At 31.1% G+C, this 27,855-nt stretch overlaps 3 protein-coding genes and 2 pseudogenes across 8 annotated transcripts; 4 read left to right on the top strand and 1 right to left on the bottom strand.

Annotated features, from left to right (window-relative positions):
• The first annotated feature begins 367 nt into the window (after positions 1-367).
• Positions 368-3,690, top strand: LOC105248541 (juvenile hormone acid O-methyltransferase). 2 transcript variants are annotated; one of them, XM_011253381.2, is made up of 6 exons: positions 368-442; positions 1,389-1,598; positions 1,723-1,894; positions 2,580-2,715; positions 3,104-3,245; positions 3,383-3,690. In XM_011253381.2, exons 2-6 carry the CDS (start codon positions 1,412-1,414, stop codon positions 3,598-3,600), a joined length of 855 nt encoding a protein of 284 aa, XP_011251683.2. In that variant the 5' UTR covers positions 368-442; positions 1,389-1,411; the 3' UTR covers positions 3,601-3,690. The 2 variants fall into 2 exon arrangements, with proteins under 2 accessions (XP_011251683.2, XP_011251685.2); XM_011253383.3 differs by having other exon boundaries at positions 3,104-3,241; positions 3,383-3,596.
• A 2,845-nt stretch (positions 3,691-6,535) lies between these two features.
• LOC112638679 lies at positions 6,536-8,544 on the top strand (annotated as a pseudogene).
• Positions 8,545-9,078: 534 nt separating this feature from the next.
• Positions 9,079-21,688, bottom strand: LOC105248536 (dedicator of cytokinesis protein 9). Of its 5 annotated transcripts, none has more exons than XM_011253374.3 (29): positions 21,516-21,688; positions 21,085-21,201; positions 20,416-20,594; positions 20,264-20,333; positions 19,659-20,099; positions 19,026-19,514; positions 18,717-18,883; positions 18,429-18,590; positions 18,248-18,327; positions 17,619-17,872; positions 17,281-17,522; positions 17,066-17,171; positions 16,498-16,869; positions 16,202-16,399; positions 15,919-16,065; positions 15,656-15,842; positions 15,526-15,561; positions 15,020-15,198; positions 14,648-14,856; positions 14,136-14,543; positions 13,665-13,965; positions 13,198-13,357; positions 12,871-13,031; positions 12,412-12,741; positions 12,145-12,295; positions 11,686-11,948; positions 11,223-11,580; positions 10,851-11,142; positions 9,079-10,767 (listed from the first exon to the last, which is right to left on the bottom strand). In XM_011253374.3, exons 1-29 carry the CDS (start codon positions 21,612-21,614, stop codon positions 10,533-10,535), a joined length of 6,393 nt encoding a protein of 2,130 aa, XP_011251676.1. In that variant the 5' UTR covers positions 21,615-21,688; the 3' UTR covers positions 9,079-10,532. The 5 variants fall into 5 exon arrangements, with proteins under 5 accessions (XP_011251676.1, XP_011251680.1, XP_011251678.1 ...); XM_011253378.3 differs by having other exon boundaries at positions 12,154-12,295; positions 17,072-17,171; XM_011253376.3 differs by having other exon boundaries at positions 10,533-10,767; positions 12,154-12,295.
• LOC105248538 (protein CWC15 homolog B) lies at positions 21,603-23,449 on the top strand. The gene is made up of 3 exons (XM_011253379.3): positions 21,603-22,083; positions 22,336-22,639; positions 23,110-23,449. Exons 1-3 carry the CDS (start codon positions 21,953-21,955, stop codon positions 23,350-23,352), a joined length of 678 nt encoding a protein of 225 aa, XP_011251681.1. The 5' UTR covers positions 21,603-21,952; the 3' UTR covers positions 23,353-23,449.
• Positions 23,450-24,053: 604 nt separating this feature from the next.
• Positions 24,054-25,275, top strand: LOC105248539 (annotated as a pseudogene).
• Positions 25,276-27,855: the final 2,580 nt, after the last annotated feature.

Genomic DNA, 27,855 nt, shown 5'->3' with positions numbered 1-27,855 from the left:
TTTAAACTCTTTTTTGTGAAGTCTTGATTAAGAATCGGTGATGTTAATGAAATCATCATGTAATGTCAAATTGTGCCGAATGTAGTTAAACGTTGGTGGAATTAAACAAAATTTATACACTGGCCTTATCGCATAAGCATAGATATATTATAATATTTATAAGCTTATCAAAAATGCATAAGCAAAAAGTAAGAAGAAGTAACTAATAAATATAGATATATTAACATAAATATGTTGATATGTCTACATTTATTAGTTATTTTTTCTTAAAAGGGTTATCTATTCAAATGTCATTTTTTCGCGATTTAAAGAAGACGTCTACTATTGGTCATCAAACTCGTATGATTCTCGCGAATCAAATATCTATTAACAAATAAATAGCGCATCTGAAGCACTGGATCAGTATTACGTGAGCCTGCGAAATTTATAACGAATAACATCAGTGAGTATATGGTCCGCAAAAAAGTTAGAATCTGAAGAGAGCTATATTAAAATATAATTAATCTCGTATAGTGCAATAATAATTGAAATTTAAAAGCATCGTCTAATTCATTATGTTTGCGCTTTCGTCCAATATTGTGCCAAAAAAAGAAGCATGTGTGTCGATCGTTTCTCGCCATCAGCCAACTTAGCTATTGCTGCTCTACAAGCGACAAATCAGCAGAATTAAAGAAAAATAAAATTAAGCTTGCTAACAAAGTGATTTTAATTCCTAATACACAGAATATATGTTCATCAAGTGCACGACAAAAAACACTATAGATAGAATCTGCAATTTTGAAATTTTAATTAATTATACATTTTATTTATTTAAATTATCTATTAAATTAATTATATACTTTATTAATACATTTTTATATATATTTCATTTAATTAATTATATATATTTTATATACTTTATTTATATTTAATTAATTATATATTTTATTAATATATTTTCTTCTTATTTATTTATTTATATGGAGATCAATAATTTACATAATTGATCAAGCTTTTTTGTTAAATTTTAATATTTTTTCACAAAGAGTATATTTTATTTTCAAACATTTTTTATTCTCGAATATTCATGCTCGAGCTGGAAAAATAAGTCAGCAAAATTGAAAAACTCGAAATTAAAGAACTGAACAAGCGATTAAATAATCCGCTGTGATAATGCAATCACGAATTCACACGTACCAACCAAATACGAAAAAATTTTTATCCTCCTTCGAATATTGTAAAAATTGTAACAGAATAGATACATCAATTTATTATTAAATTTTGAGTTTGCGTCACTATATATGTTTAAGTATATTGTATTTGTCTTATATTTGTCATGTTTGACCAATAATCCCTATCACAAATTTTATTTAATAATTACATGCCAAGTGATATCCTACTTATTCTAGTTATCTGAGTACATCGTGAAGTCATGGTAGAACCAGCGCAGTACAGTTTATTTGATAATGAATGCAAAAAAAATGTATCATCTTTACTCAATGAGTTCGCAAAAGAACTAAAAAATATATCTGGAAAATGTATGGATATCGGTTCTGGCCCCGGAGATATAACGAAGGAGATTCTTCTTCCATTTCTTGATCCAAACGCGACAATGATTGGTAAGAAAAAATAATAAATTATAAAAATATACAAAAGGAAAAAAACGCGCGCATATATATACGGTGTACTGTAAATATAAGCTAATACAACAATTATAATAAAGATATAAAAATTATTATAAAGGTATAGATATTATGGAGAAAATGGTTAAATATGCGAACGAAACGTACGGTGATGGCAAACGACTCAAATTCGAAGTGTTGGATATTCAAACTAAAAATTTGCCCGAGAAATACATTTCGAAATTCGATCATATATTCTCATTTCATACTTTACAATGGTGTAATGACATTCGGTAAGAAAAATTATAAAATTAAAAGCATAGATTAGTCTTTCCTTTGTACCAAATAACATTTATATGACAAAATTTAAATAAAAATGAATTATTTGTAATAAAATCTCCTATTATCAAAATAATAAAAAAATAATTATAATAAGCTAAAGAAACACGTGCTAAATTCATATATTAATACATTGACAGTAATTATTGATAGTTTGAACAACTTGATCCTTTGACTACCGAGAAATAAATAGATATATATTTTAATTAAAATTATATTTTTATTCGATTAAATTAATAACAACATCCTTTCTTTTAAATTTTAACAAAAATTTATAACATATCAGATTTAGATTTATATTATATTTATTTTTAGATATATCAGGATGTGACATTATGTATAGTACATTTTTTATTTTGCAATTAATTGTAATACTGAGGATGGCCAAACTAATGTGTCGAGATATATGTTTTTATTTATATATTTAATATGTACAATATTAATAGATAAATTTAGCACGGAAACATTTAGTGTATAACTTTTTAGTTCATTATAATTGTTTTCTAGTATTTTTATATGACTTCACCAATATACTTTTCTATATATAACTGTGTTTCAAAAGAATATTCTAATAGATATATTTTAATAGATGTATATTTTTAAAATTATAATTAACAGTTTAATTTCGCTATTTAACAGCCAAACTTTTAAAAATATTTATTGTATGCTTCGACCTGGTAAAACTATGCTTATATTAAGCATAGCGCATCACACAATATTTTATGAATCTCTGAAAGTTATAATGCAAGATATGCGATTTGCATCATACATGAAGGTATATCATTATATCATTATTATTATCAAAGATGCAGTATAAGAAAAAAGATTGTACATTAATTTGCACATGTGTAAAAAACTTCGTTTTTTATAAATTTTAAAAATTCGACGACTGTACATATATGCGTAACTAACTAAAAGATTTGATTGCATTAAATTCTAATTTATTGATGTAGGATTACTATAATAGATAGAATTTATTACCTTCACTTTAATATCTTCATTTTATTATCTTTAAAAAATATTGATATGGTAATTATCAAACGTAACAGTTTGCAATGTACTTAACATAATTTTTAAAATTGTTTTATTTATATATTATATATTTATGTATTACCTCGAAGTTCATTTATAAATTTCATTTCTAATAGAATTAACTTATACAGGACAAAAAAAAATATGCTGGATTTCACCATTCAGTCCAACCTGATAAAGAGCTGAAAGAAATACTTGAAAATATCGGATTTCAAGTTCATCATTGCAGCCATCGAGAGATAAATAGTTTTCTGAGTGTAAAAAAGTTTGTACGTAAGTATGTTATATGCATTCAAAAATTAAATTCTACACTATGTGATTAACATTCGTATCATGGATGTATTTCATATTATGTTTTTCCTTATTTCTTTTAATTAAAAATTTTCCAACTTTATTGTTTATTTCAACAGCCATGGTTATCTCACAGCACAGTTTTGCATTTTTGGAGCAATTGTCGCATAAGCTAAGGATCGAATTCCAGAATAAATTTACACGTATATGCGAGGAAATGCAAAATAAAGAATACACAAGTAAACAAACTAATGATAAGCTATACGATGATGAGAAAAAGGAGGATCCTTTTAATTATACTGTGCTAGTAATTTATGCACAGAAGAATGTTTCATAATTGTATCAGTCTATGATGGGAATCAATCTATTATGGAAGAAAAAAAAATTATTCACGACTAACCGTGCTGTAAACATAAGGTTATTTTTCAGATATATTAAAACATTTAAAATAAAGAAAAAAATATAGTTTAAAAAATTAAAATAAAAAGTGTCTCTCTCCAACTTTAACATTACAGTCTCTGTTATGTATAATTACATATACATTTTTGTTACATGCGAGCTAAGAAAAGGTTTAAACATATTTTTTTATTTAAAATATATTCAAGACACGCTTCTTTCTGTTATTATGTATTTCAACATTTCTTGTTAAAGCTTATTTCTGGTCTATAATATTCGCATCGGCATGACTTTGCGGATAATAAATGAATTATACATGCGTTCTTTCTCTCTTTTTTTTCTCTCACACTCACAGTTTATATAATTTCATGTCACGCTTTTTCACAAATAATCATCAATATGTAACATTACTTATGTACGCATATGCAAGGTATCAAAGTGATCGGACTTGTTTTCATATTCATAAAGCGTAGCCAGTTGAATGCTATAGTCTCCATTTTCTTCACAGTGTAAATAAATTCATTTAAGTTCTTATAAATCGCAATAATAGGCACAGAAGTCGCTCGATCCATAAAAGAAAAATTCGTCTTTGTACTACTGATAATGCAAGCGCATTACGTAAATTTATATAATATATGTAGCAAAAAATATTCCTGACGATCTCTTTGCGTTATTTCTAAAACAGTCGATGCAACAGCACTTATATGCTTGCAAGAAGAATTTAAAAAATCGCTTTATGTATACAAAACCATTTTTACGTAAAATATCTTAATACACCTTAAATCATCAGTATATTATACATATTGTATACGCTGGATAAAAAGTTATTCATAATTTTCATAATTATGCATATGCTGTAAATACAATACGTAAATGATAGAAGAATCTTTAAACGTGAATAATTAATTATCATCTATATTCATTAAGTAAAAAAGTGCAATAAAAATGACTTAATCAAGATACAATGACAAGTTAATTCTTCAAGTAAAACAATTTCTTTTCCTCTCATTAAATTATTTTTGTTCTTAGGCTATAGTTTTCTTAATTGTGATATAAAGAGATAGGGACAGAAATTCTTATAAAATTGGATTATGCATGGACATCAAGAAGCAGATTTCGAATATTCACTGTAAGTCAGCCGCTCCTCGGGCGATCGGGACGAGATTTAAACGGTAGTGCCGCGAAATGGTGTAGAATTTTATGCAAAAAGAACGAAATCGCTATCGCGTCCGGAAGTCGAGATATAAATTGGCCGTTTTTCGTCTGCGCGCGGACGATCGAAATCGTGCAAGACGCCGCGCATGTTGCCTGCCTCTCTCGCGTGATATTCACTGTAACGCGGCGAGTAAAATGGTAAGCCGAATGCAATCGTTCGATTAATTCGTTAAATACTTATATATACCGAACGAAAAAGCGAACCAGAATGTAATCATTCGATTAATTGATTAAATACTTATATATATCGAACGAAAAGATGAATCGGAATGCAATCGTTCGATTAATTAATTAAATATTTATATATATCGAATAAAAAAGCGAGTCAGAATAGATACATCAATTTATTATTAAAGTTCGAATTTGCGTCGCTACGTGTGTTTAAGTATACTGTACATGTCTAATTTATTATCTTGTGTTTGACCAATAAATTTTACTACAAGTCTTATACAATATATAAAACAAACAAATAACTTGCTTACATATTCTAGTTACTTGAGTATTATCATAAAAGGATAGAACTAGTGCAGTACTCTTTATTTGATAATGAATGCAAAAAATCTTTAGTCAATGAGTTCGCCAAAGAGCTAAAATATATATCTGGAAAATGTATGCATATCAGTTTTATATAATTTCCGGAGATATAACGAAGAAGATTCTTCTTCCGTTTATATAGAATCTGCAATTTTGAAATTTTAATTAATTATACATTTTATTTATTTAAATTATCTATTAAATTAATTATATACTTTATTAATACATTTTTTATACATATTTCATTTAATTAATTATATATATTTTATATACTTTATTTATATTTAATTAATTATATATTTTATTAATATATTTTCTTCTTATTTATTTATTTATATGGAGATCAATAATTTATATAATTGATCAAGCTTTTTTGTTAAATTTTAATATTTTTTACAAAGAATATATTTTATTTTCAAACATTTTTCATTCCCGAACATTCGTGCTTAAACGTTCGATCTGGAAATATGAGTCAGCAAAATTAAAAAATTCAAAATTAAACAACTGAGCAAGCGATTAAATAATCCGCCATGACAATGCAATCGCGAATTCGTACGTACCAAGCAAATACGACAAAATTTGCATCCTTCGAATATTGCAAAAATTGTAATAGAATAAATACATCAATTTATTATTAATTTCGAGTTTACGTCACTTAATGTGTTTAAGTATATTATAAGTTAAGTATTTGTCTGTTTGTCTTATATTTGTCATGTTCCACCAATAATCCCTGTCACAAATTTTATTTAACAACATTATAAGTCAAGCGATTAATATACTTATTCTAGTTATCTGAGTATCATGATAGAACCAGCGCAGTACAGTTTATTTGATATTGAATGAAAAAAATGTATCATCTTTAGTCAATGAGTTCGCCAAAGAGTTAAAAAATATATCTGAATAATGTATGGATATCGGTTCTATATAATTTCCGGAGATATAACGAAGATAATTCTTTCTTGATCTAAACGCGACAATAATTGGTAAGAAAAAATAATAAATTATAAAAATATACAATAGAAAAAAAAACGCGCGCACTCACATACACACACACTGTGTGCTATAAATATAAGTTAATACAACAATTATAATAAAGATATAAAAATTATTATAAAGTTGTAGATATTATGGAGGAAATGGTTAAATATGCGAACGAAACGTACGGTGATGACAAACCACTCAAATTCGAAGTGTTGGATATTCAAACTAAAAGTTTACCCGAGAAATACATTTCAAAATTTAATCATATTCTCATTTCATGTTTTGCAATGGTGTCATGACATTCGGTAAGAAAAATTATTAAATTAAAAGCATAGATCTTTTTTTGTAGGAAATAACTTTTATATGACAAAATTTAAATAAAAATGAATTATTTGTAATAAGATCTATTATCAAAATAGTAAAAGAACAATTATAATGGATTAAAGAATCATACGCTAAATTTATATATAGGATGTTCCTAAATATGCAATAAATATTTTAATGACAAATTCTTTGTAACATTTTAAGACGAAAATTCTAATATGAAAATGATGAGGCTATAATAGTTTTCAAGTGGGAAAAGTTTAAAGATTACGAATGACATGGCTAGAATTTCATGCGCTCAGGAGTGGCAAAATAACAAATAGTAAAGATGCTTCCATGAATCGAATGCTTTTGATGTTAATGAAATTATTGTGAAAATATTCAAGAATTTCATTAAAAGTCGTGATCTTTAAACTTTTACCATTTCAAAACTATTAAAAGTCTCGACATTTTCGTATTTGAATTTTCGTCTTAAAAAATGTTGCAAAGAATTTATCATTAAAATATTTACCGCAAATTTAGGAACACCCTGTATAATTCATATATTTACATCGAAAGTAGTTATTCATACTTTGAATATATTATTCATAATTTCATCTTTTGTCTACCGAGAAATAAATAGATATATATTTTAATCAAAATTATATTTTTATTCGATTAAATTAATAACAACATACTTTCTTTTAAATTTTAACGGAAATTTAATATATTAGATTTAGATTTATATTATTATATTTATTTTTCGATTTATCTGGATGTGACATTATGTATAGTACATTTTTTATTTTGCAACCAATTGTAATACTGAGAATGGCTAAAACTAATGTCGAAACATATATTTTTATTTATATATTTAATATATGTACCATATTAATGTAGATAAATTTAGCACGGAAAAATTTAGCGTATAACTCTTTAGTTCATTATAATTGTTTTTATATGACTTCACCAATATACTTTTATATACATAACTGTATTTCAAAAGAATATTCTAATAGATGTATTATAATGGACGTATATTTTTAAAATTATAATTAACAGTTTAATTTCGTTGTTTAACAGTCAAACTTTTGAAAATATTTATTGTATGCTTCGACCTGGTAAAACTATACTTATATTAAGCGTAGCACATAACACAATGTTGTTTGAAATTCTGAAAGTTATAATGCAAGATAAGTGATATGCATCATATATAAAGGTATATTATTATATCATTATTATTATCAAAGAAAAAAAATTGTACATTAATTTCCATATGTGTAAAAAGAACTTCGTTTTTATCAATTTTAAAAATCCGTCGAATATTATTAATAATTAATTAAAAGATTCGATTACATTAAATTAAAAGATTCGATTACATTAAATTTACTGATGTACGATTACTAGATAGAATTTATTATCTTCACTTTATTATCTTCAGTGAAAATATATTGATATCGCGACTCTCAAATGTAACAGTTTGCAATGTACGTAGCATAATTTTTAAAATTGCTTTCTTTTTCGTATCGATATATATATATATATATATATATATATATATATATATATATATATGTGTGTGTATGTATGTATTACATTACTTCGAGGTTCTTCATGTATAAATTTCATTAATAAAATTAATTTATACAGGACAAAAAGAAATGTATCGTTTCATGACTCAATCCAACCTGACATAGAGCTGAAAGAAATACTTGAAAATATCGGATTTCAAGTTCATCATTGCAGTCATCGAGAGATAAATAGTTTTCTGAGCACAAAAAAGTTTACACGCAAGTATTTTCTTTTGATATGCATTCAAAAATTAAGTTCTATATTAACATTCGTATCATGAATGTTTTTCCTTATTTCTTTTAATTAAAAATTTTCCAACAGCCATGGTTATCTCACAGCACACTTTTGCATTTTTGGAGCAGATGCCGCATAATCTAAGAATGGAAATTGGAATATGAAATTAAAGAATGAATTTACACGTATGTTCGAGGAAGTTCAAATTGAAGAATACAATAATAAACAAACCAATGAAAAGTTACATGATGATAAGAAAGAGAGGAATCCTTTTAATTATAGTTTATTAATAGTTTATGCACAGAAGAATATTTCATAATTGTATATCAGTCTATGATGGGAGTCAGTTTATTATGGAAGAAAAAAAATCGTCCGCGAACTGTAAGCAGCGTTATTTTCAGATATATTAAAACATTTAAAATGAAGAAAAAAATGTAGTTTTAAAAATTAAAATAAAAAGTGTCTCTCTCTAATTCTGACATCACTATCTGTAATATGCATAATTACATATACACACATCTTTGTTGCATGCAAGATAAGATAAGGTTTAAAGATTTTTGAAATATATTCAAGACACGCGTCTTTCTGTTATTATGTATATTTCAACATTTCTTGTTAAAGCTTATTTCTAGTCTACAATATCCACATCGGTATGACTTTGCGGATAATAAATGAATTTACACATGCGTTCTTTCTCTCTTTTTTTTTTCTCTCACATTCACAGTTTATAAAATTTCATGTCACGCTTTCTCACAAATAATCATCAATATATAACATTACTTATGTGCGCATCTGCAAGGTATCAAAGTGGTCGGACTTGTTTTCATATGCATGAAGCGTAGCAAATTGGATGCTACAGTCTCCATCTCCTTCACAGTGTAAATAAACTTTCATTTAAGTTCTTATAAATCGCAATAATTGGCATAGAAGTCACTCGATCCATATGCAAAAAAGAAAGATTCATTCTTGTACTACTGATAATGCAAGCGCATTACGTAAATTTATATAATATGTAGTAAAAAATATTCCTGACGATCTATATTAAAGAATCTGTACTTTCTCTTTGCGTTATTTCTAAAACAGCCGATTACGTAACAGCACTTATATGCTTGCAAGAATTTAAAAAATCGCTATATGTACACAAATCGATTTTTACATAAAATATCTTAATACACTATAAATCATCAGTATATTATACATATTAGATACGCTGGATAAAAAGTTTATTCATATTTTTCATAATTACGCATATGCTGTAAATTTGATAAGTAAATGATAGAAGAATCTTCAAGCGTGAATAATTAACTATCATCTATATTCATTAAGCAAAAAGTGCAATAAAATCATTTGATTTAATCAAGATACAATGAGAAATTAATTCTTCAAGTAAAACAATTTCTTTTCCTCTCATTAAATTATTTTTGTTCTTAGGCTATAGTTTTCTTAATTGTGATATAAAGAGATAGGGATAGAAATTCTTATAAAATTGGATTATACATGGACATCATAAATACGTGAATCCATTAGGGACTAATATTATTCACAGTGAAAGAACTGAGATGTGTACAACAGTACATTTTTTCGCCATAGATTATACTATTTAAATGCCCTGTAGGGTGAGTCTTTGACATCCAACTTATATCCTATTAGTTAAAACGTAACTTATCGGACTACGACATCAATGTCATAAACTTTAGTAAGTAATTTTTTTACTGACTTTGTCGAATTCTTGATTCAACAACTGCAATCCATCCACATAATTCCCTAATCAGGACCATTCTACGATACTCGTAAAAATACCTTGTCCAAAATATTTGGCAGTGATTAGAAAGTTCTTTTTTATTAGGCCAAACATTGAAAAATATGGATACTTAATCATAGATTTATGTGGCAACAATGAAAATAAATACAAGACGTCAATTTACAAATAACTCTCACGAGCTTTGTGCTTGGAAGATACTTACTTATTATATTATGCTAGAAAAGGATAGATAAATCCGAGGCATATTAGATGAATAATCTAAGATTATTGACTTAGGCTGTACTGGTATGATTGTTGGCGCCACTGATGGCACTGAATAAAGCAGCACTATTGCGTTTAAAGCTTCCTACTTGTTCATCCGGCCATATCGGTTCGCCAAGCAAGGACGACAAGCTCTGGCATAATTTCTGATAATTCTCACGTAAAACCTCTTGATACTCGTGTTGATCCGGCGTGATCAGTTTGCTATTAATTTGTAAAGCTGTGTAACATATCTTGACAAACTCCCTGAAAAATCGCAATGCAACCATAAATCACTAACTTTCCGTCAACATGTCGCAGTAAGAGATTAAGTACGATAAAAAACGTACCTAAAAACATCCTTCAACTCTTCCACTTTATCATCAGAATATTGCGGAGACAAGGCAGGATCTAGGAACGCGGAGGCGTACGCTAGAGGACCGGCGTTCACCGTTACGCAAATACTACCTTGAAGACGTAACTGCAACTTTTTTACATCTGTCGGTCCGATCAAGGCTACGTCTTCTAGTTCCTGTACACGTTGTCTCATTTCGTCCAAAGCAACTTCGATAGGACTCAATTCCACTATTCGTTTCTCGGCAATTCCAATGCGTTTTTTCACATACGGAAAAGCATATTGTGCTGAAAGCAAACGATAAATCTTTATATTTCTTTTTCTCATCTCAGATAAATAATTTGAATTATTTGATATTCGATCTTACTTGTGAGAATAGTCCTGCGTTTCCATTGATCCTCTGGATTACCTCTCGCTTTACCCTCCTTAGTAAACGGCGTCTCAAACATGAAGCATGATACATTGTGATTCTGCTCGAATTCGGTCTGTCGCACTTCCAACTCGGACTTCTCAAAGTACGGTGTTACGTGTGTCACTTGAATGTACGCTATCTTAGGATCTAACTCGCTTGTATCGACCGGCACAGAATCCATTATTATCTTAACGTTCTCGGATCCGAATTTTTCGCTGTACAAGCGCATCAATCGTTCCGATATCTCGGATAATGATGTCACTTTGGGTTCCTTGTAGATATATTCTTGACCATTTTCCTCCTCGAAATATGCCTAAACGATATTACACATATGCACATCTCGTATCTCTTGAACAAGTCGATTCACATGCTCGTATATATCAAACTTTTGATTTATATATAAATATATATTCCTCACCATGCCAAAGAACGCCACTCTGTAAAATCTTCCAAGTAATCTCTTGCCAGTCCGTGTGACTTCCACGATTTTATTATAGGCTTGTGCCAAGTGCGTATAGGAATTTGCCAGAGCTTCGTAATTTCTCCTCTCTTCATACATAGGAACTATCAAGCGATATAAGTGACCGAGCAATTCGAAACGCTCGGCTTTCTCCAAAGTGTCAGCACAAACTTCTAATTGCTCGAGAAGAAGACATTCATTATAGTGAATATCTTGAATGCCTAAAAAAATATATGAATTATTCTCGCATTGACTTTCAATCTATATATCTATTTACGCGGGCAATTCAATAAATAAAGTAATAAACATACTATATATAGTTATATAATGTTACCTTATTTATTGAATTATCCTAGTAGAACACAACGAGAATGCAACAACACAGACAATAAATACGATACAATAAAGCAAACATACAAATCTCACCAGCGTCGAGCTTAAGATTACGCTCGTCTTTTGATATGTTGGCAGAGATATGATCGAAAGCCTCTGCGCCCCATGAATGTACTTTTCGCAATTTTAGATATTCAGCCATTAGTGCTGCGATATGCAGTTGACAGCAAGCAGCCTAAGAATAAAATAAATATGTATTATTGAAATGCCCATTATACAAGAGAGTCTTATAAAACAATTTTTCTTTCAATAAGTAAGAGTTACATTTCGCGTGATAATTTGTAAAAATACCTCTGAAAAATTGCCATCTCTGGCATGATTTCTGGCCATCGTCTCTAACCAAGTATGTCTCAATTCGGGAGTACTGGCATACGAGTTCGCCAAACTGTGTTGCAAATCGACCAACATCTCAGGATCATTATTATGCTCTCGCATTTGCGCGGTTGCCATCAAGACCGTTCGTATTCTTTTATTGAGATCTTTCACTTCAACTGGAAAACCTGTGCCTTTCATAACTTTGTCGGAGGAAGCATAACTGTTGATCAATGACAGCGATTCTTGAAAGCGCGAATTGTTCAAACCAATTACATTTCCCAGCATTTGAGAGACTGAAATTATCACCTATAAAAAAAACAGAATAGAAAATCGATTATTGTGTACTCCCTTTAGTTATAATTGTACAGTTTTTAAGTGTGTCAAGGAAACCAAGGAAATTAGTCATTGTACTTGTAAAGTTGTCGAGTATTATACCTGTAAATGCACTCTAGTCAATCCTTTTCGACTAGTAAACTCAAAATTACTTCGCATGAGCAGATACAGCAAAGCGCAGGACTCTTGCCGTATGGAACTCAGCTTGCTATTGCAACAGCGTAGCAGTTCGTAACATAAACGCCCGCAAAGCACAGCATTGCCTACAAAATAAAAGATTTTATATTCAAGCTTTTTAAATGAATCTATTCTATATGCAAACTCTGATATATCATAAAGATCAGTTATGCATTTACTCCCCCTTCAGCTCTTCTACTCCTCCTTATAAATAAAACTTAACTTTCTAAATTTTAGAAAATTAATGCTTACCTTGAAAAAGTGCGACAGAATAATTGTTTAAAAAAGCTCGAAACCCTGCGAAAACATGACGTAATAAGGTTTCTGACTGACCGACTTGCAGGAACGATAAATAAATGTTGAAAAGTTTTTGCATGACTGCGTTGTCACCTTCGTTCGCCAAAAGAATATCCTGCAAAAAATGAAATGTCAGAATATTTTAATTTCTATAGAAATCCATAGATAAATTTCTATAGATTTCTTTATCTTCTCAATATTATTTAATTGAAATAAACTTTTGTTTATTTTTTAAGGATTTTTTCCCTTTAAAATCAATAAGTTTAAATAATCAATTTTTCTATCTTTGGTAATTATGCCATTATGGTATAATATAATTACTCCAGATAAAAATGAATAAAAAAATCTAAAAAATAATTAACGACACACAAACGCATGAAATCATTGAATAAAATATTCTAAAGTATACTAATTGTAATTACTTTAAAATGGATACAGAAGAGTCCCAAGCAATCTAGCGCAATAAGGCCGACTTCTGTTGCCATGTTTGCTTCTAGCAGAGCTTGATACACCTTGCCGCTTTCGTTTTCGACAAGATTTTCTCTGGCAACTGTATTATGAGGTTGCAACGTACTGGTAGCGGGACTTTCAGTGGTGAAATCCGGTGGAGTCATTCTGGCCGGTAAAGTCATCGCTTTTACAGTACGCGGTTTTCCAACGTTATTCGCTACATTAGCAGCAATCTGTCTCTTACCAATATATTTGAAATGATGCAAGCTCATCCTAGAAATAAAAGAGAGAGCAATGTTATATTTATATTTTTATAAATTTAAAAATGTAAGCTAAACACATATTGATACATCTAAACATGTGATAAGAATGTCACTGTATTATTTCAAAAACAGCCTTATTTCTTTCTTTTGCTATATTATTTTAATCTGGTTGTTACTTACTCGATCACCGCAAAAAAGCTCAGTATTTCCATATCGTTGCATTGTTGCCACCAGGCAATCACCTGATGATCACCCAGATATTTCACGATGAACAGAAAACAGAGTAGTATATCTTTTACTTCTGAGGGTTGCAATTTATCACATCTAGGTGACGATTGTGTCACGCTCAAGGTACGCGAATGCCTCTTTTTGTCACCTGTTCCGTTTTCCATCAACTCCCTAACAATCGTAGTCTCCTGGGAAATATTGGACTGGGATGCGCCAGACACCGTCGATGTGTCGGATTCAACGCTAGTACAAGAATATCCATTTACTAATCCTTGACCCGCAATAGCGGCAAAGTATGTTGAATCTCGCAAGTGCATAGACGTTCTCACGGGTGACTGAGTGTCCAAATGAAGAGTCAATCTGCGCAACAGTAAGATAGAGCAATATTAAAACTTCTTTTTGATTTCCGACTATTAATCAATAAATAATTGTCTAAACCAATCAATATTAATCAATCAATATACCTGTGAATGGACTTAGGTGTGCCTGCGGTTGTACTACTAATAGAGCTATCTTTCGTTGCCAAAAACGAACTGCTAGTTGACACTCTGTTTGTACTGTTCTGTTTCATTTCTATCTTATCACTGTCCTGTACTGATTGCAGTCGGTGCAAGTTTTCCAATACAATCCCGAGCCATGGTATATAAATTGATGCTATTCTACTCAGTTGACCCTGCAACAATCAATTAAAATTCAGAAAGACAAGCAGTTAGAGAGATTAATTCATATATAAATGATAATCCTCTTCAATTCTCAATTTTTTAACCAATACTGATTCTTTTAAGAGATTATTGTACATGGCTTATCTTAAATAAATTTAAAAAATAGTCACGTACCTTATTTTGATATCTATCGTCCAATTCGTGCTTCGCCATTAGATCTCGTAAAGTGCATATGGCCACTTTACGGATTTGTACAATTTCGTTGAGAGATGTCCTGACTTCTTGCATCAGAAGACCAACTAGGAAGTGGTGTTTGCAGAATTCCTCCGTGAGACAATATTCATTCATTAAATCTGTCATTCATCAAATAAAAACTCTTCAGTTTTATTTATCTTCTATTTGCGTAACGTAACCGTAATTTACACATAGTGATACATAAATGCGTGTGTAAAACAGACAAAGAGAGTGCATATGGGATTATTAGTTCGTAAATGCAATATTATGTGAAAACATAAATAGTGCATATTCATTAACTTGAGAATTCTTCAATTTTACTGGTGTTTTTAAACTATAACTGACTATGTGTTCTAACTCGCATGTTGTAACTACACACATATAGATATAAACGAGAAAATATTAATTACACATATTCGTGTATGGTTATTTAAATATAAACGTACCATCGCATTCTGGTTCTGTCTCAGTGTCATTGTCATCTTTTAAACAACACGCGAAATGATTAAGTTTAACAATAAATTAGCATCACTTTCACGGCAATTCTTGCATTTATGCAACGGTATAAGAACTTACCTCTGGAAACGAGACGCGACTGCATCATCGGCAAGTTGAATGATACGTAGTGCTCGTGAGAGCAGATGATTTGAAGAAATGTGAACTTGAAATCGTGCAATGTGCGTTGATCACCAGGCGAAAAGTTGTCCAGATAAGAACTAATGAGACGAAATACGAAACCGCGGTCCATGAATGTGAGACATCGCTGTGACAATCAAAATTAAAAAATAGTATAAGCTATAATACATATGCGATAATCTCTCTTATACAATATTACACACCTTTAAAAATTGTGCGAGACTTTTGTTTAATTCGTGCGTCTCTACTGGCATTTCTCTGTACTTGGTCATCAGATACGGCATAATTACTTCCAATAACGCCTTTATCTTCTCGTGATAGTCCTTCGAGAAACGCTCGTTTCTATGCATCTAAGAAATATATTAGTTGCATTAAATAATCAATTTTTACAGATACGTTAATGTATGATAATTTATCTTGGGAATTGTACATTTTAATTTCCAATCTACATATATTTAATTACAGACAATTTCCAACGCAACTTACTTTTATTCTACCAGTACTTAGGAGATATTGCGCCATACTTTTAATCATTATTTCAAAAAAGAAGCTCGAGTGATGCATAAACTTGTTCACCACTAGAAAATCAGTATTGCTTGGTTGTAGCAAAGTTGGCAAATGCTTCGCCAGTTGCTCATGAACCGTGACGTTGCCATTTCGTAAAGGAGGCAGCACAAACACGAACTGTATACAAATACAATAAAAATTGAAATAAATCGATCGAAATAAAATAATCAAAAATTTGTAGTTAAAAATATATTAAGAATCCATATCTCTTATACCTTGATATACGCTTGTAGAATTTCTTTGCGCCCGGCTTCGTGCACCATATTTATGAAGTGTATCAAGACCCTGATCACATATAATCCGATCTCCTGACTAGTGTTGCATGCCAATAACACAAACAACTGATTCAATATAGTAGGTAGAAACGTGATAACGGTGACTAGTTGAACCGCGTGTGCTGCTTTCAAGATTTTGCAGGTTTCTGAATCCGATGGTATCGTAGAGGGTCTCGTGTCTAAGATGCGTTCAGCGTGAACGAACAGATTGTGCAGATGAATGTCTCGTGTAAATACCGTTGAAATTAATTGGAAAGATACTGTGAATATGGGTCGTTGAGAGTCGATCCATGTGATATCCGGTCCTGCGTTCTGCAAACACGTACAAGTTATATTATTTCAACAAAATATATTTGTTTTGCCATACATATCTCTATAAATGTAATTACACTTGATGTTTGTTTTTGAATTTAATCGCCATTGTTTTGGTAACTAATTTATTTCAATGCAATTAAAATGTAATTTATTACTATAAACATTAATTAGTAATACCAATATTTGATCTTACTCTTACCCCTTTCCCTAGTCCAAGGGGTTGTATGGAAAGATATCCGTGTGGCAAGTGCGTTGCTACAGGCAGTACCTGAATACTCGATTCCACATCCACGTTCAATCTATACATAAAATTTTGAACACATATTTATCTATTGAAAGTGCCAAGTATGTCAACAGTTTTAGCTCCAAATTAATTTCATTATTAATTTCATCAAACATTTTGCCTACCTTCCTTTATATAACAAAGGTGCCCATGCATAACCGACGCAACTTTCAACACCATTCTCCTTCTTCTTATTCATATCACAGCTTATATGGTAAAAGGAAAAAAGTATATGGTGCTTTGCGTGCAACTTTGTGGGCAACTTTATTTTGACCTCTTCATACCAAGAAGGTACCGCGTTGTGATGTAAGACTGCGCATGATGCTCGTAGGCACAACAATGATGTACCAGGTCTTCCGTAAATCGCCTGTTAAAAATAGCAGAAAGAAAAATAAAAGATCTTACAGATTCTGCAATTCTCATATTATAAATTTGTACAAGAGAAAGCTTTTATCATTCATACTCTTAAAGGCTTGACATTCTCGCCATCATCATCGCGAAGCTCCACGATGCATGCTATGTTCCTAGCTCGGGTAAATATTTTCTGGCTGTCGAAACAGAGCGTCTGCGGATATATGTAGAGATGATTGATATATGTCGTGTAAGGATGCACGTCTTTCTCAGAGATACTTTCAAACTCGGCGATTTCGATTGTCGTCTCTGCCGTTGGAGGTATCGGAAATGGCTTTAAGGGTACTAGGCAAGTCGATAATGTATCTAGAAATCATATTTGTATATATCATATATCTGGAGTGTTCAAAATTATAGACTATAATTTTTTCTCTTATAATAAGAACTAAAACTTATTTTATTTATTAGAAAAATTGCTAAGATAATTTTACTTAAAAGAATTAAGTTATAAAAGTTATTTGGCTTTTATGTATTGATATTGCATATTCAAATTATTTTTCCTCGAATTTATTTTTAAATTTCGAGATATATAAACTTTCTTTTTAGTTCTAAGATATTCTTAAAATATAATGCAAAGATCATTGCACAAAAATCAAGGCAACACAACTTTTCTAATAATATTAAAAGTTCTAATATTACATAAAGTGATAGTTTTATGATTTGTATTATTTGATTACTCACTTTCAGGGATGTCCGTAATAGATTCTATTTTGATTTTTAACCAACCAGGTATCACAGTCAATTTGTTAAGCTTCTCAGGTCTGTAAGAAAATTTTATATTTAGTTATATCTGCAGCATACATTAAGTTCTATAATATATAAATATCTTTAAATCATATTAATTAATTATGAGCACACATACTTTCTATATTCTGACAGAAGTTTCAATAGTTCTTCATCCTTTATTTTATTGTTTTCTTGCCTATATATCGCTGGAAAGTCTGAGGAGGTATCCAATTCATTACTATACAATCTAAACAGTGGCCTAGCAGCCCATGCAAATGGCATTCTATAGTTTCCCAGCCTAAAAAGAAAAAAAAAATGTGCAAAGTCATAAAATAATTTCCTTAATTATCTGGTTACTCATTTAAATCAAGGAGCACTTTGATATTACACAATACAAAAAAATATTTAAAACTTACAATCTTACCTTTGACAACAGGCTCGAACTTGTTTATGCACCTTTAAGCCCAGTCTTGGATCCTTAGTAGCTCTCAAATATGGTTCTGAGATCTGATATATGTTCCCTTGGAGCAACTTGTCTATTCTAACGACGAGAAATATGTCTGGATGAGGATTATTGATGTTGAATATGGCCTGCAACATTGTTTTTCAAACTTTATTTTTTATAAATCCTTATCTCTCTCGCATTTACACATTTATATTTGCAAGATTATATATGATATAAAATTACAAATACAATTCCTTTTCCTTTCACGTACTTAAGTAGTAAGCATACCTGTTTCGGATACTTGATCCAATCTGAAGGAATGTTTTTCAACTCCCCGGGAAGAGTAACATCTTCCGTTTCCGTTATAATTCCTGCAGGACTTAATTCTTTCGTCATATCCCGTACCATTTCATGATTAATATCGAAATGAAAGTTCTCTGTAAGTTTTCTACCGTTTCTCGCGTCAAATAAACTTAATGTTGTGTAATAAGGTTCCACTTGGCACAAAGATTCCTTTTCATCGATAGGCGCTTGCAGTCGAAATTTGAGGCTCTCGCACTTAATAAAAATCCTATGACCAAACTGCTCCTTATAAGGATCCACGTTATCAGCAAATTGCCCTGTATTTATCTTGGCATGAGGTATGTAAGGATACACACTGAATAGTCTTTTTCTGTTCTCTCTCCTTGCTAGAGCAATGCTGGTATCAGTCTCCCTGGAGTACTTTATTAGTTGGGGATTCATGCTTTGTTCAAGGCCCTTCAGTGTGCCATAAACCTAAAATTAAAATATAAAATGATTAAATACATTTATCTATAAAATCTGTTTTTATCTCTGTAGAAAAAAAGTTAAGAATTAATAATCAATTATTAATAATCTGTATAATTATTATTAATAATTTGAAGATAATGATTACATTACCTGCATGGGTTGTGGCGATGGTGGAGGCGTGTTACAAGCTCTCTCCAATGAAGCCGCACGTTTTTCCTCTTGCTGTTTATAATGTTGTAACACAGAACTGAGCTTCAACAACCAATCTTGCATATCGGTCTCACTATCGGCAGCCAGAGTATAAGATTTGTGAGTGTCGCTCATTCGTAGTTCGAAACAATATCTCCCGCGTTTGGAATTTCTAACAACTTCCGTGCAAAAATCCATCACTATTGTCAGTTTTGCCTCTCCCTTTCTTTCATCTTTGAAAAATTCAAGTATATAAGTGCCATCAACTTCCTGCCTGAGATGACAGAAACGTCTCTTGAATGACTTTGAACCAATATGAGCAAACATTCTATCTGTACTACCAATCTCAGGACCTTTCATCAAATAGCCTTCCTTTGTTATACCATCATTTTTTGTTAATTCCTATAAAAATATATACAGTCATGCTTAGTTTTAAATGTGCAATGAAAGTACAATTTCCGCAAGAACATAATATTTAAATAATTCAAAATTTTAAAGTCCCATCTCTCTTAAAAGTATCAATATAGTATATTACAAAACAAATCTAGAATGAAAAAGAATATTACCTCATCTACTTGATCCACTTCTGTATCAATTTCATACACTTCATCTTTTAGATCATCCACTTTTGATATTCTAGAAATTTAAAAAAAAAAGAATATTTCCAAAACAACAGATCAATTTTAGTAATCATAATTAATGTTAGAGATTCACATACCTTGGCAATTCGAGATAAGTTCCACTATATGTTGCATATTTGTAATGTACAAGATTCCAATTAGATGTATAACTATGTAAACATTCTTTTGTCAGGAGGTTTTCCACTCCTTCTTCGTATTCTGTAATATGCTGTGCCGTTGGCACCATACTACGATATCTTCTTGGCAGAACCACTTGCTGCGAAAAAATATGTAAAACAAAATAATATATAATATATAATAAATATAAAAATATATATAAAACAAAAAATAATCATAACTACTATCTTAAGAGAAATATCTCGAATTTTCAATTAAATAATTTTACCTATTTATAAAACAAAATTATAACAAAATAATATATAATATATAAAATATATAAAAAAATATATATATATATATATATATATAAATAATCATGATTATCTACTATAAAATATATAAAAATATATATATAAATAATCATGATTATCTACTATCTTAAGAGAAATATCTCAAATTTTCAATTAAACAATTTTATATATTTATAAAACAAAATTAAAAACATATCAGAAATATAAATTATATAATATATATATTTTATATATATTTTTATCTCGTGTCCTATTATTATTCTTCCTACTAGCTTATCTATAAATGAAACGGATGAAGCTTGTAGATAAGCAATACAAGACTGCTTGATAACTTACGGAAATATCATCCTGAGGATATAGCAGTAATTCTCGCTGAGGATCATTTTGCAACAGTGTCTTATTCTTCAGGATAAAATTCTCAAAATCAATGGGTTCTACCAAGTGTGGTTTATTCTGCGAAAACAGAAAATAAATACATAAATAAAACAATGATACAAATCTCGGAGGACAAATAATTTCCCGATACAATCGTCAAATTTATCATTTTTAAATATTTGTAAAACCTTGATTCTTTTGATAAAGTATGATACGATGAATTTAACTGATAGGCCTGAAAATTCAAAAGATATATTCGGCTTGTTTGTACACCTGACACGTCAACGATAAGGAAACTTCCCGCCTTCCAGATACTCGATACTTCCCGAGTAAACAACACTCCGTTCCGGGGATGGACGAGTGACGTTTCTCGAGGACGTTCCTCGCCTCACCTGCACAGTACTCTCGCGGACGACCTGCGACACGGTTTCCCGCAGCTGCGCCGCCATCCCGGGTTTTCCCAGGCCGCGCGTGAACTTCCTCTCGCTCATCCTCTCGCACGTGCGTCTCGAGCGAGCACGATCGATGCCAATCGATCCCGGATCGGACGATCGGACGTGTTGGAGTCAGGCCACCGCATCGGTCACCGCGCGCGGCTTCGCCGGAAAACAATTGGGGGCATCACCCGCGACCTATTGTGACAATCGATTAAGATCGCCACCAACTCCCGGCGGCCATCACGCTATTCCCCACGTCGCCCCCGGTGCGCGGAGGACGGTACCAACATCGACGCTCGCGTCAACAGCGATCCGATCATCGGGTCTGGTCGAGCGTCGAGTCAGCTGTGTCAGAGTCGTAATCGTCGATTTGGTCCTTATCGTGTAAAAATATGACGACGGCAGCGAGGCCAACCTTCGAGCCCGCCCGAGGAGGGCAAGGTCGAGGCGAGAAGGATCTGAGCGCGATCTCGAAACAATACAGCAGCAGGGATTTACCTTCCCACACCAAGCTTAAGTACAGGTGAGTGGGAGAGAAAGCGAGTTCAAGACACAAATCTGTAATTTGTAATAAATATTGAATACTAATATATAAAAATAAAAATAAAAAAATGCGAAGCATTTAAATAAAAATATGCGAAGCTCCACTCGTATGAGAAATTATTTTCAGGTTATATCATTGTCATCCTCTTCCTCTTTTACTTATACTTAATGTTTATTTAATACTTAATATAATTTACTTATATTTATACTTATAATTAATGTTTTTTTGCAGAGAGTATGGACAGGGGACGGTCGAGGAGCTGCGAAATCGTGATTTTAGGAAAGAATTGGAGGATAGAGAACGAGTAGAAAAGGATAAGGGCTCGAGTCGTCGGGCCATTGAACCTTCCAGAGAATCAACCGCATCCAGCGCAAAGAGACAGAAATTAGACCAAGTTCCTGCGGCCAGCTTAGATGCGGATGATCCACTTGATGATGATGAATCAGATTCTGAGAGCGATGAAGATGACACTGCTGTACTCTTAGCTGAGCTCCAGAGGATTAAGAAGGAACGGGCAGCGGAACAAGCTAAAAAGGTATAATCTGCCACTATAAATTTTCCAAAGTTGATCAAGAGTAAACAACGCAAACTATTTTCAAAATTAATATATGAGTTTTTAGAATAATAAATCAGTTATTTTATAAATATCTCGTGCTTTTTGAAAAACAAAAAGAACCTCATGATAGATAAATCAATTCAATAAAACATTCGTTAAGTAGTTAAATCAGTAGAAAGCACAGTAAATCTATTCTATAACTTTATATGCATCCATTTAAAATTACAAGATAGGCCTGCAAAAATAAATATAGAATTATAATTTTTGCACGATTATAAAAAAAAGTGTAGAGATATATAAAACATACATAAAAAGAATGAAAGTAAGAATCTTATAAATAGATGTTTGCTGAATTTGATAATGAAATACTTTGACCTATTAATTATATTCCTTTGTTCACATTTATATTTTGCAAAAAGTAAAAAAATGCATTATTTTAAATTTTACAGGAGATGGAAAAGCGACAGGAAGAGGAGAGGATACGCATGGAAAATATTCTTTCTGGAAATCCTTTGTTGAATTATTCTTCGCAAAGTGGAAGAGTGGATATGAAGGTACGAAGACGATGGGACGACGACGTTGTCTTCAAAAACTGTGCGCGTTCGGAACCGAAAAAAAAACATGACGTTTTTATAAATGACTCGCTGCGAAGCGAATTTCATAGAAAATTCATGGAAAAGTATGTCAAATAATCTATTACTCTATTAATACTATGTAAATAACTTTTTTAATCGAATAATTGAATAAAGCTGCACCTCTTCATATCTTCATTACATTATTGATCCTAGATAATAGAGAAAAAAAATTATCATTAAATTAATTGTGTGCTATTCCTCATTATTGATATTATAATACAAAGTGATTGCCAGAGAGATTAATTTCAATATATATACATAGACATTAAGTAATTATTCAATTAAGCTAAAATAATAGATGTACTGGTGTATATTTTTTAAATAGAAGAAAAAGAGTTATATTAATGCTTTAGTTTCTTATGAATATTATCATTGCCTATAACTTGAAATAAAAATTTGTATATATAAAGATTATAACAATATATTCTTGTGGTCAGATAAGCAGATATTTTAAATATCTATAAAAATATTTACAATCTATCTTATAAATTAAGATATTTTTTCCTTTTCTGTTTTATTGTAACCATAAATACAAAACTAGAGAATCTTTCACTACTCGCTACATTTAATTTTATATACATATGAAGAAATTATCTGTAAAGGAATAATAATTCTAATACCTAGTTTACTCCATTGTCCACTTTCTCGCGACTTTTAAAATTACCACGGTCGCGCAAGCGCAGAGCCGCACATGCGCGCGCACGGAATGCCTAATCGGAACCACGTGTCAGAACACTGCACGCGTCCGCTGAAACGGGATGGCCGCTCTCAGATTTCTCTCCAACAGCAGGGATTTGCCTTCGCACATGGGGTTGAAGTACAGGTGAGCGGGAGGGAATCACGAGTTCAAGACATGAATCTGTAATTCGTAATAAATATTCAGTACTAATATACAAAAATATGCGAAGCTCTACTCGTATGAGAAACTATTTTAAGAGTCATATCATTGTCATCCTCTTCCTCTTTTATTTACAATTAATGTTTCTTTGCAGAGAGTCCGGACAGGGGACAGTCGAAGAGCTGCGAAATCGTGATTTTAGGAAAGAAGGAGGATAGAGAACGAGCAGAAAAGGATAAGGGCTCGAGTCATCGTGCCAATGAACCATCCTGAAAATCAACTGCATCCAGGGCGAAGAGAAACTAGATAAAGTTCCTACGGCCAGCTTAGATGCAGATGATCCACTTGATGATGATAAATCAGATTCTGAGAGTGATGAAGATGACACTGCTGTACTCTTAGCCGAGCTTTAGAGGATTAAGAAGGAATGAGCTAAAAAGGTATAAATCTATGCTATTATAAATTTTGCAAAGTTGGTCAAGACTAAACAACGCAAACTATTTTCAAAATTAATATATATGAGTCTTCAGAATGATAAATCAGTTATTTCATAAATATCTGGTGCTTTCTGAAAAACATGCAAAAAAACTCATGATAAATCAATTCGATGAAACATTGTAGTTAAATCAGAAAGAGCACAGCAAATATATTCTATAACTTTACATGCATCCATTTAAAATTACAAGAGGCCTGCAAAAATAAATATGATTATAACAATTTTTTATGAAAAAAAAATGTAGAAATATATAATAAACATATGTAAAAAGAATGAAAGTAATAGAATATAAATAGATGTTTGCTGAGTTTGATAATGAAATACTTTGGCCTATTAGTTTTATTCCTCTGTTTACATTTATATTTTATAAAAAGTAACAAATGCATTGTTTTAAATTTTGCAGGAGATAGAAAAGCGACAAGAAGAGGAGAGGATATCTTATCCATGGAAAATATTCTTTCTGGAAATCCTTTGTTAAACTATTCTTCGCAAAGTGGAAGAGTAGATATGAAGGTACGAAGACGATGGGACGACGACGTTGTCTTCAAAAATCGTGCATGTTCCGAACCGCGTAAGAACAAACATGATGTTTTCATCAATTCTCTGCAAATTTCATGGCAAATTTATGAAAAGATACGTTAAATAATCTATTAGTATTAATATTATGTAAATATGTAAATAACTTTTTTAATGAATATTATATTGGATAAAGCAATATTTCTCCATATCTTTATTACATTATTGATCTTAGCTAGATAATAGAGAAAAAAATTATGATTGAATTAAATTAATTGTGTGCAATTCCTCATTATTGATATTATAATACAAAGTGATTGCCAGAGAGCTTAATTTCAATGTATATACATTTTAGCTTATTTTAGCTTATTTGAATAATTATGTAATGTATAGACATTGTAATGTATAGACATTGTAATGTATAGACATTACATAATTATTCAAATAAGCTAAAATAACAGCGATATATATTTTTTAAGTATTTTTTAAGTAGAAGAAAGAGTTATATTAATAATACTTTAGCTTCTTACGAATATTATCATTACCTAAATTTGAAATAAAAGTTTGTATATATAGAGATTATAAAAATATATTCTATTTTTTATAGTTCTCAGATAAGCAAATATTTTAAATATCTATAAAAATATTTACAATCTATTTTATAAATTAATTTAAGATATTTTTTCCTTTGTTTGTTTTATTGTAACCACAAAACTAGAAAATCTTTCACTCTACTCGTTACATTTCATTTTACATACATATGAAAAAAATATCTGTAAAGTAATAAAATTTCTAACAATATTTATTAGTGAAAGATTACTGTATATATAATGCTATCCAAATAAAATATTCCTAATTTGGTTCCATCGCAGATATCCCTTAATCTCTACTAAAGACAAATTGATCTGTTCCACTGGTCAAACGCTTAAAAAGAAAAAGTTTGCGGGGGTGCGATCTCCCGCTTCCGTAGATTCTTGGCTCCGTAATTGTCCGCGGTACACGTATGATTAAATAATGAACGTGGTATATCCTTGGCGGTTCATCTGCATAAATGCCATCTCCCTCTCGATCCGTAAAAGTTTTGTATCTCTCAACTGTGGATTCCTGCCTATCTCCACCTTCCCCCTTCTCCGCACCACTCCGACGTTTCGTTCCTGATTCGTATCTGCGATCCGTACGCCTTCAAGTATGTGTATGGCATGCGTGTATATGTACGGTAGCGATCCGGTCTCGGACAGTGCGCAACGAATCGCGCGCTGGGTCAAGTATAACCGGTCCCGAAGGGGCCCTACGGGGCCTGTGGCAGCAGGCAGTCTACCGGTGCAGCTGGTTATCGCCAGTAGACTTCTTGGCACCGACTTGACACCGACATGGCCAACCGACTTAACGCACTCGGCCAGTCGTCGTCCCACAAAGAGACAACGGAGCTCGAGAGGAGCGTATCTCTGAATTAACATAGGTGGATGATAGAGGACTTCGCTTGGCGAAATTGATGTCGATTTCCAATCGTCGAGAGAAATCGAGATCTAAAAATATTTAAATATTAATTTCTTTTGCTCTCGTTCCTTCGATTCTGTTTCCTTTGCTTTTTTCGGTAACACGAGCTCTAGAAAATTATTATCGATTCCCTCGAAGAATGATCGTATTTTAAAATCTCATATTTGGTCACATTAGGGTATATTTTCACTGAAAAAAAGAAATTTAAAAATTCTAAAAATACAAATTTCCAGTGATTAAAATATTAAAACTAAAAGCGAAAAGATAACTTTTGTCTTCCTAATTGATACGACTATGACTTTTTAACATGCAAGATCAAAATTTAAACATTCTAAACATTGAAGAAAAAACATTGTAAATAAAATTCTACTTTACATTATTCTGTGTACGTAATGGTTAAATTGCAATCTGAAAAAAAAAAGTTTTAAGAAAATTTCATACATATTTTTTCGATAAATCCACTTTTTCTATGATTGAGTCACAACAAGAATTCGCTTCAAGACATTTTCATCTACTCATATCTTCCGTATCTTATCTGCATATTTTTTCATACGTGTACAAAATAATCAGGATATATATTAACTCAATCAAAATGTCAATTTTCGAAATATATTAATATTCCCATAAGTATATTTCCATAGAAAGTATAAACATTTGCATATTTCCTGTCGTAATCACGCGTGTGACCAGTTCTTTTCGATGCAGAACAATTTAAAATTTGATTAGATTAAACGAAAGATTTGTGTAAGATTGAGAAATGAAGATTAAAAATTGGAAAACTTTAATTACATAATTGTTTGTTTCAAAGTTTCTATTAGATCTCTTTTAATCTTATTATAATCGAGAGAAGAACGATTCTCTTAAATCAAAAGCATCAGATATATTGAATAAATTTAATCCGAATAAAATTAATTAAGTAAAAGTTTAAAAAATGAAGCAAATTTTTTGGAAAGATGCGAATGTATACGGATTTGTTTTCAAGGAATAATTTCTTTTTTAATTGGCTTTGAATAAAGAATTAGCGAAGTTCCGATACGTATTTTTATTCATACGCCGCTCGTATCACCTTCATTTGATATTTGCGGCTTGAATTCACTTTCACCAGAGACCGCTAATCAGTTACACATTCTGTTCCTTTTACATTTTATGGAATACACTATGTATACAAATGTACATCTATCAAAACAATACGCAAAAATTATATTTGTCTAAA

This window comes from Camponotus floridanus, unplaced genomic scaffold (genome assembly GCF_003227725.1).
Source record: "Camponotus floridanus strain SB8 unplaced genomic scaffold, Cflo_v7.5 scaffold35, whole genome shotgun sequence".
Classification (NCBI taxonomy): Eukaryota; Metazoa; Arthropoda; class Insecta; order Hymenoptera; family Formicidae; genus Camponotus; species Camponotus floridanus.
This window is presented reverse-complemented; position numbering and strand designations above follow the sequence as displayed.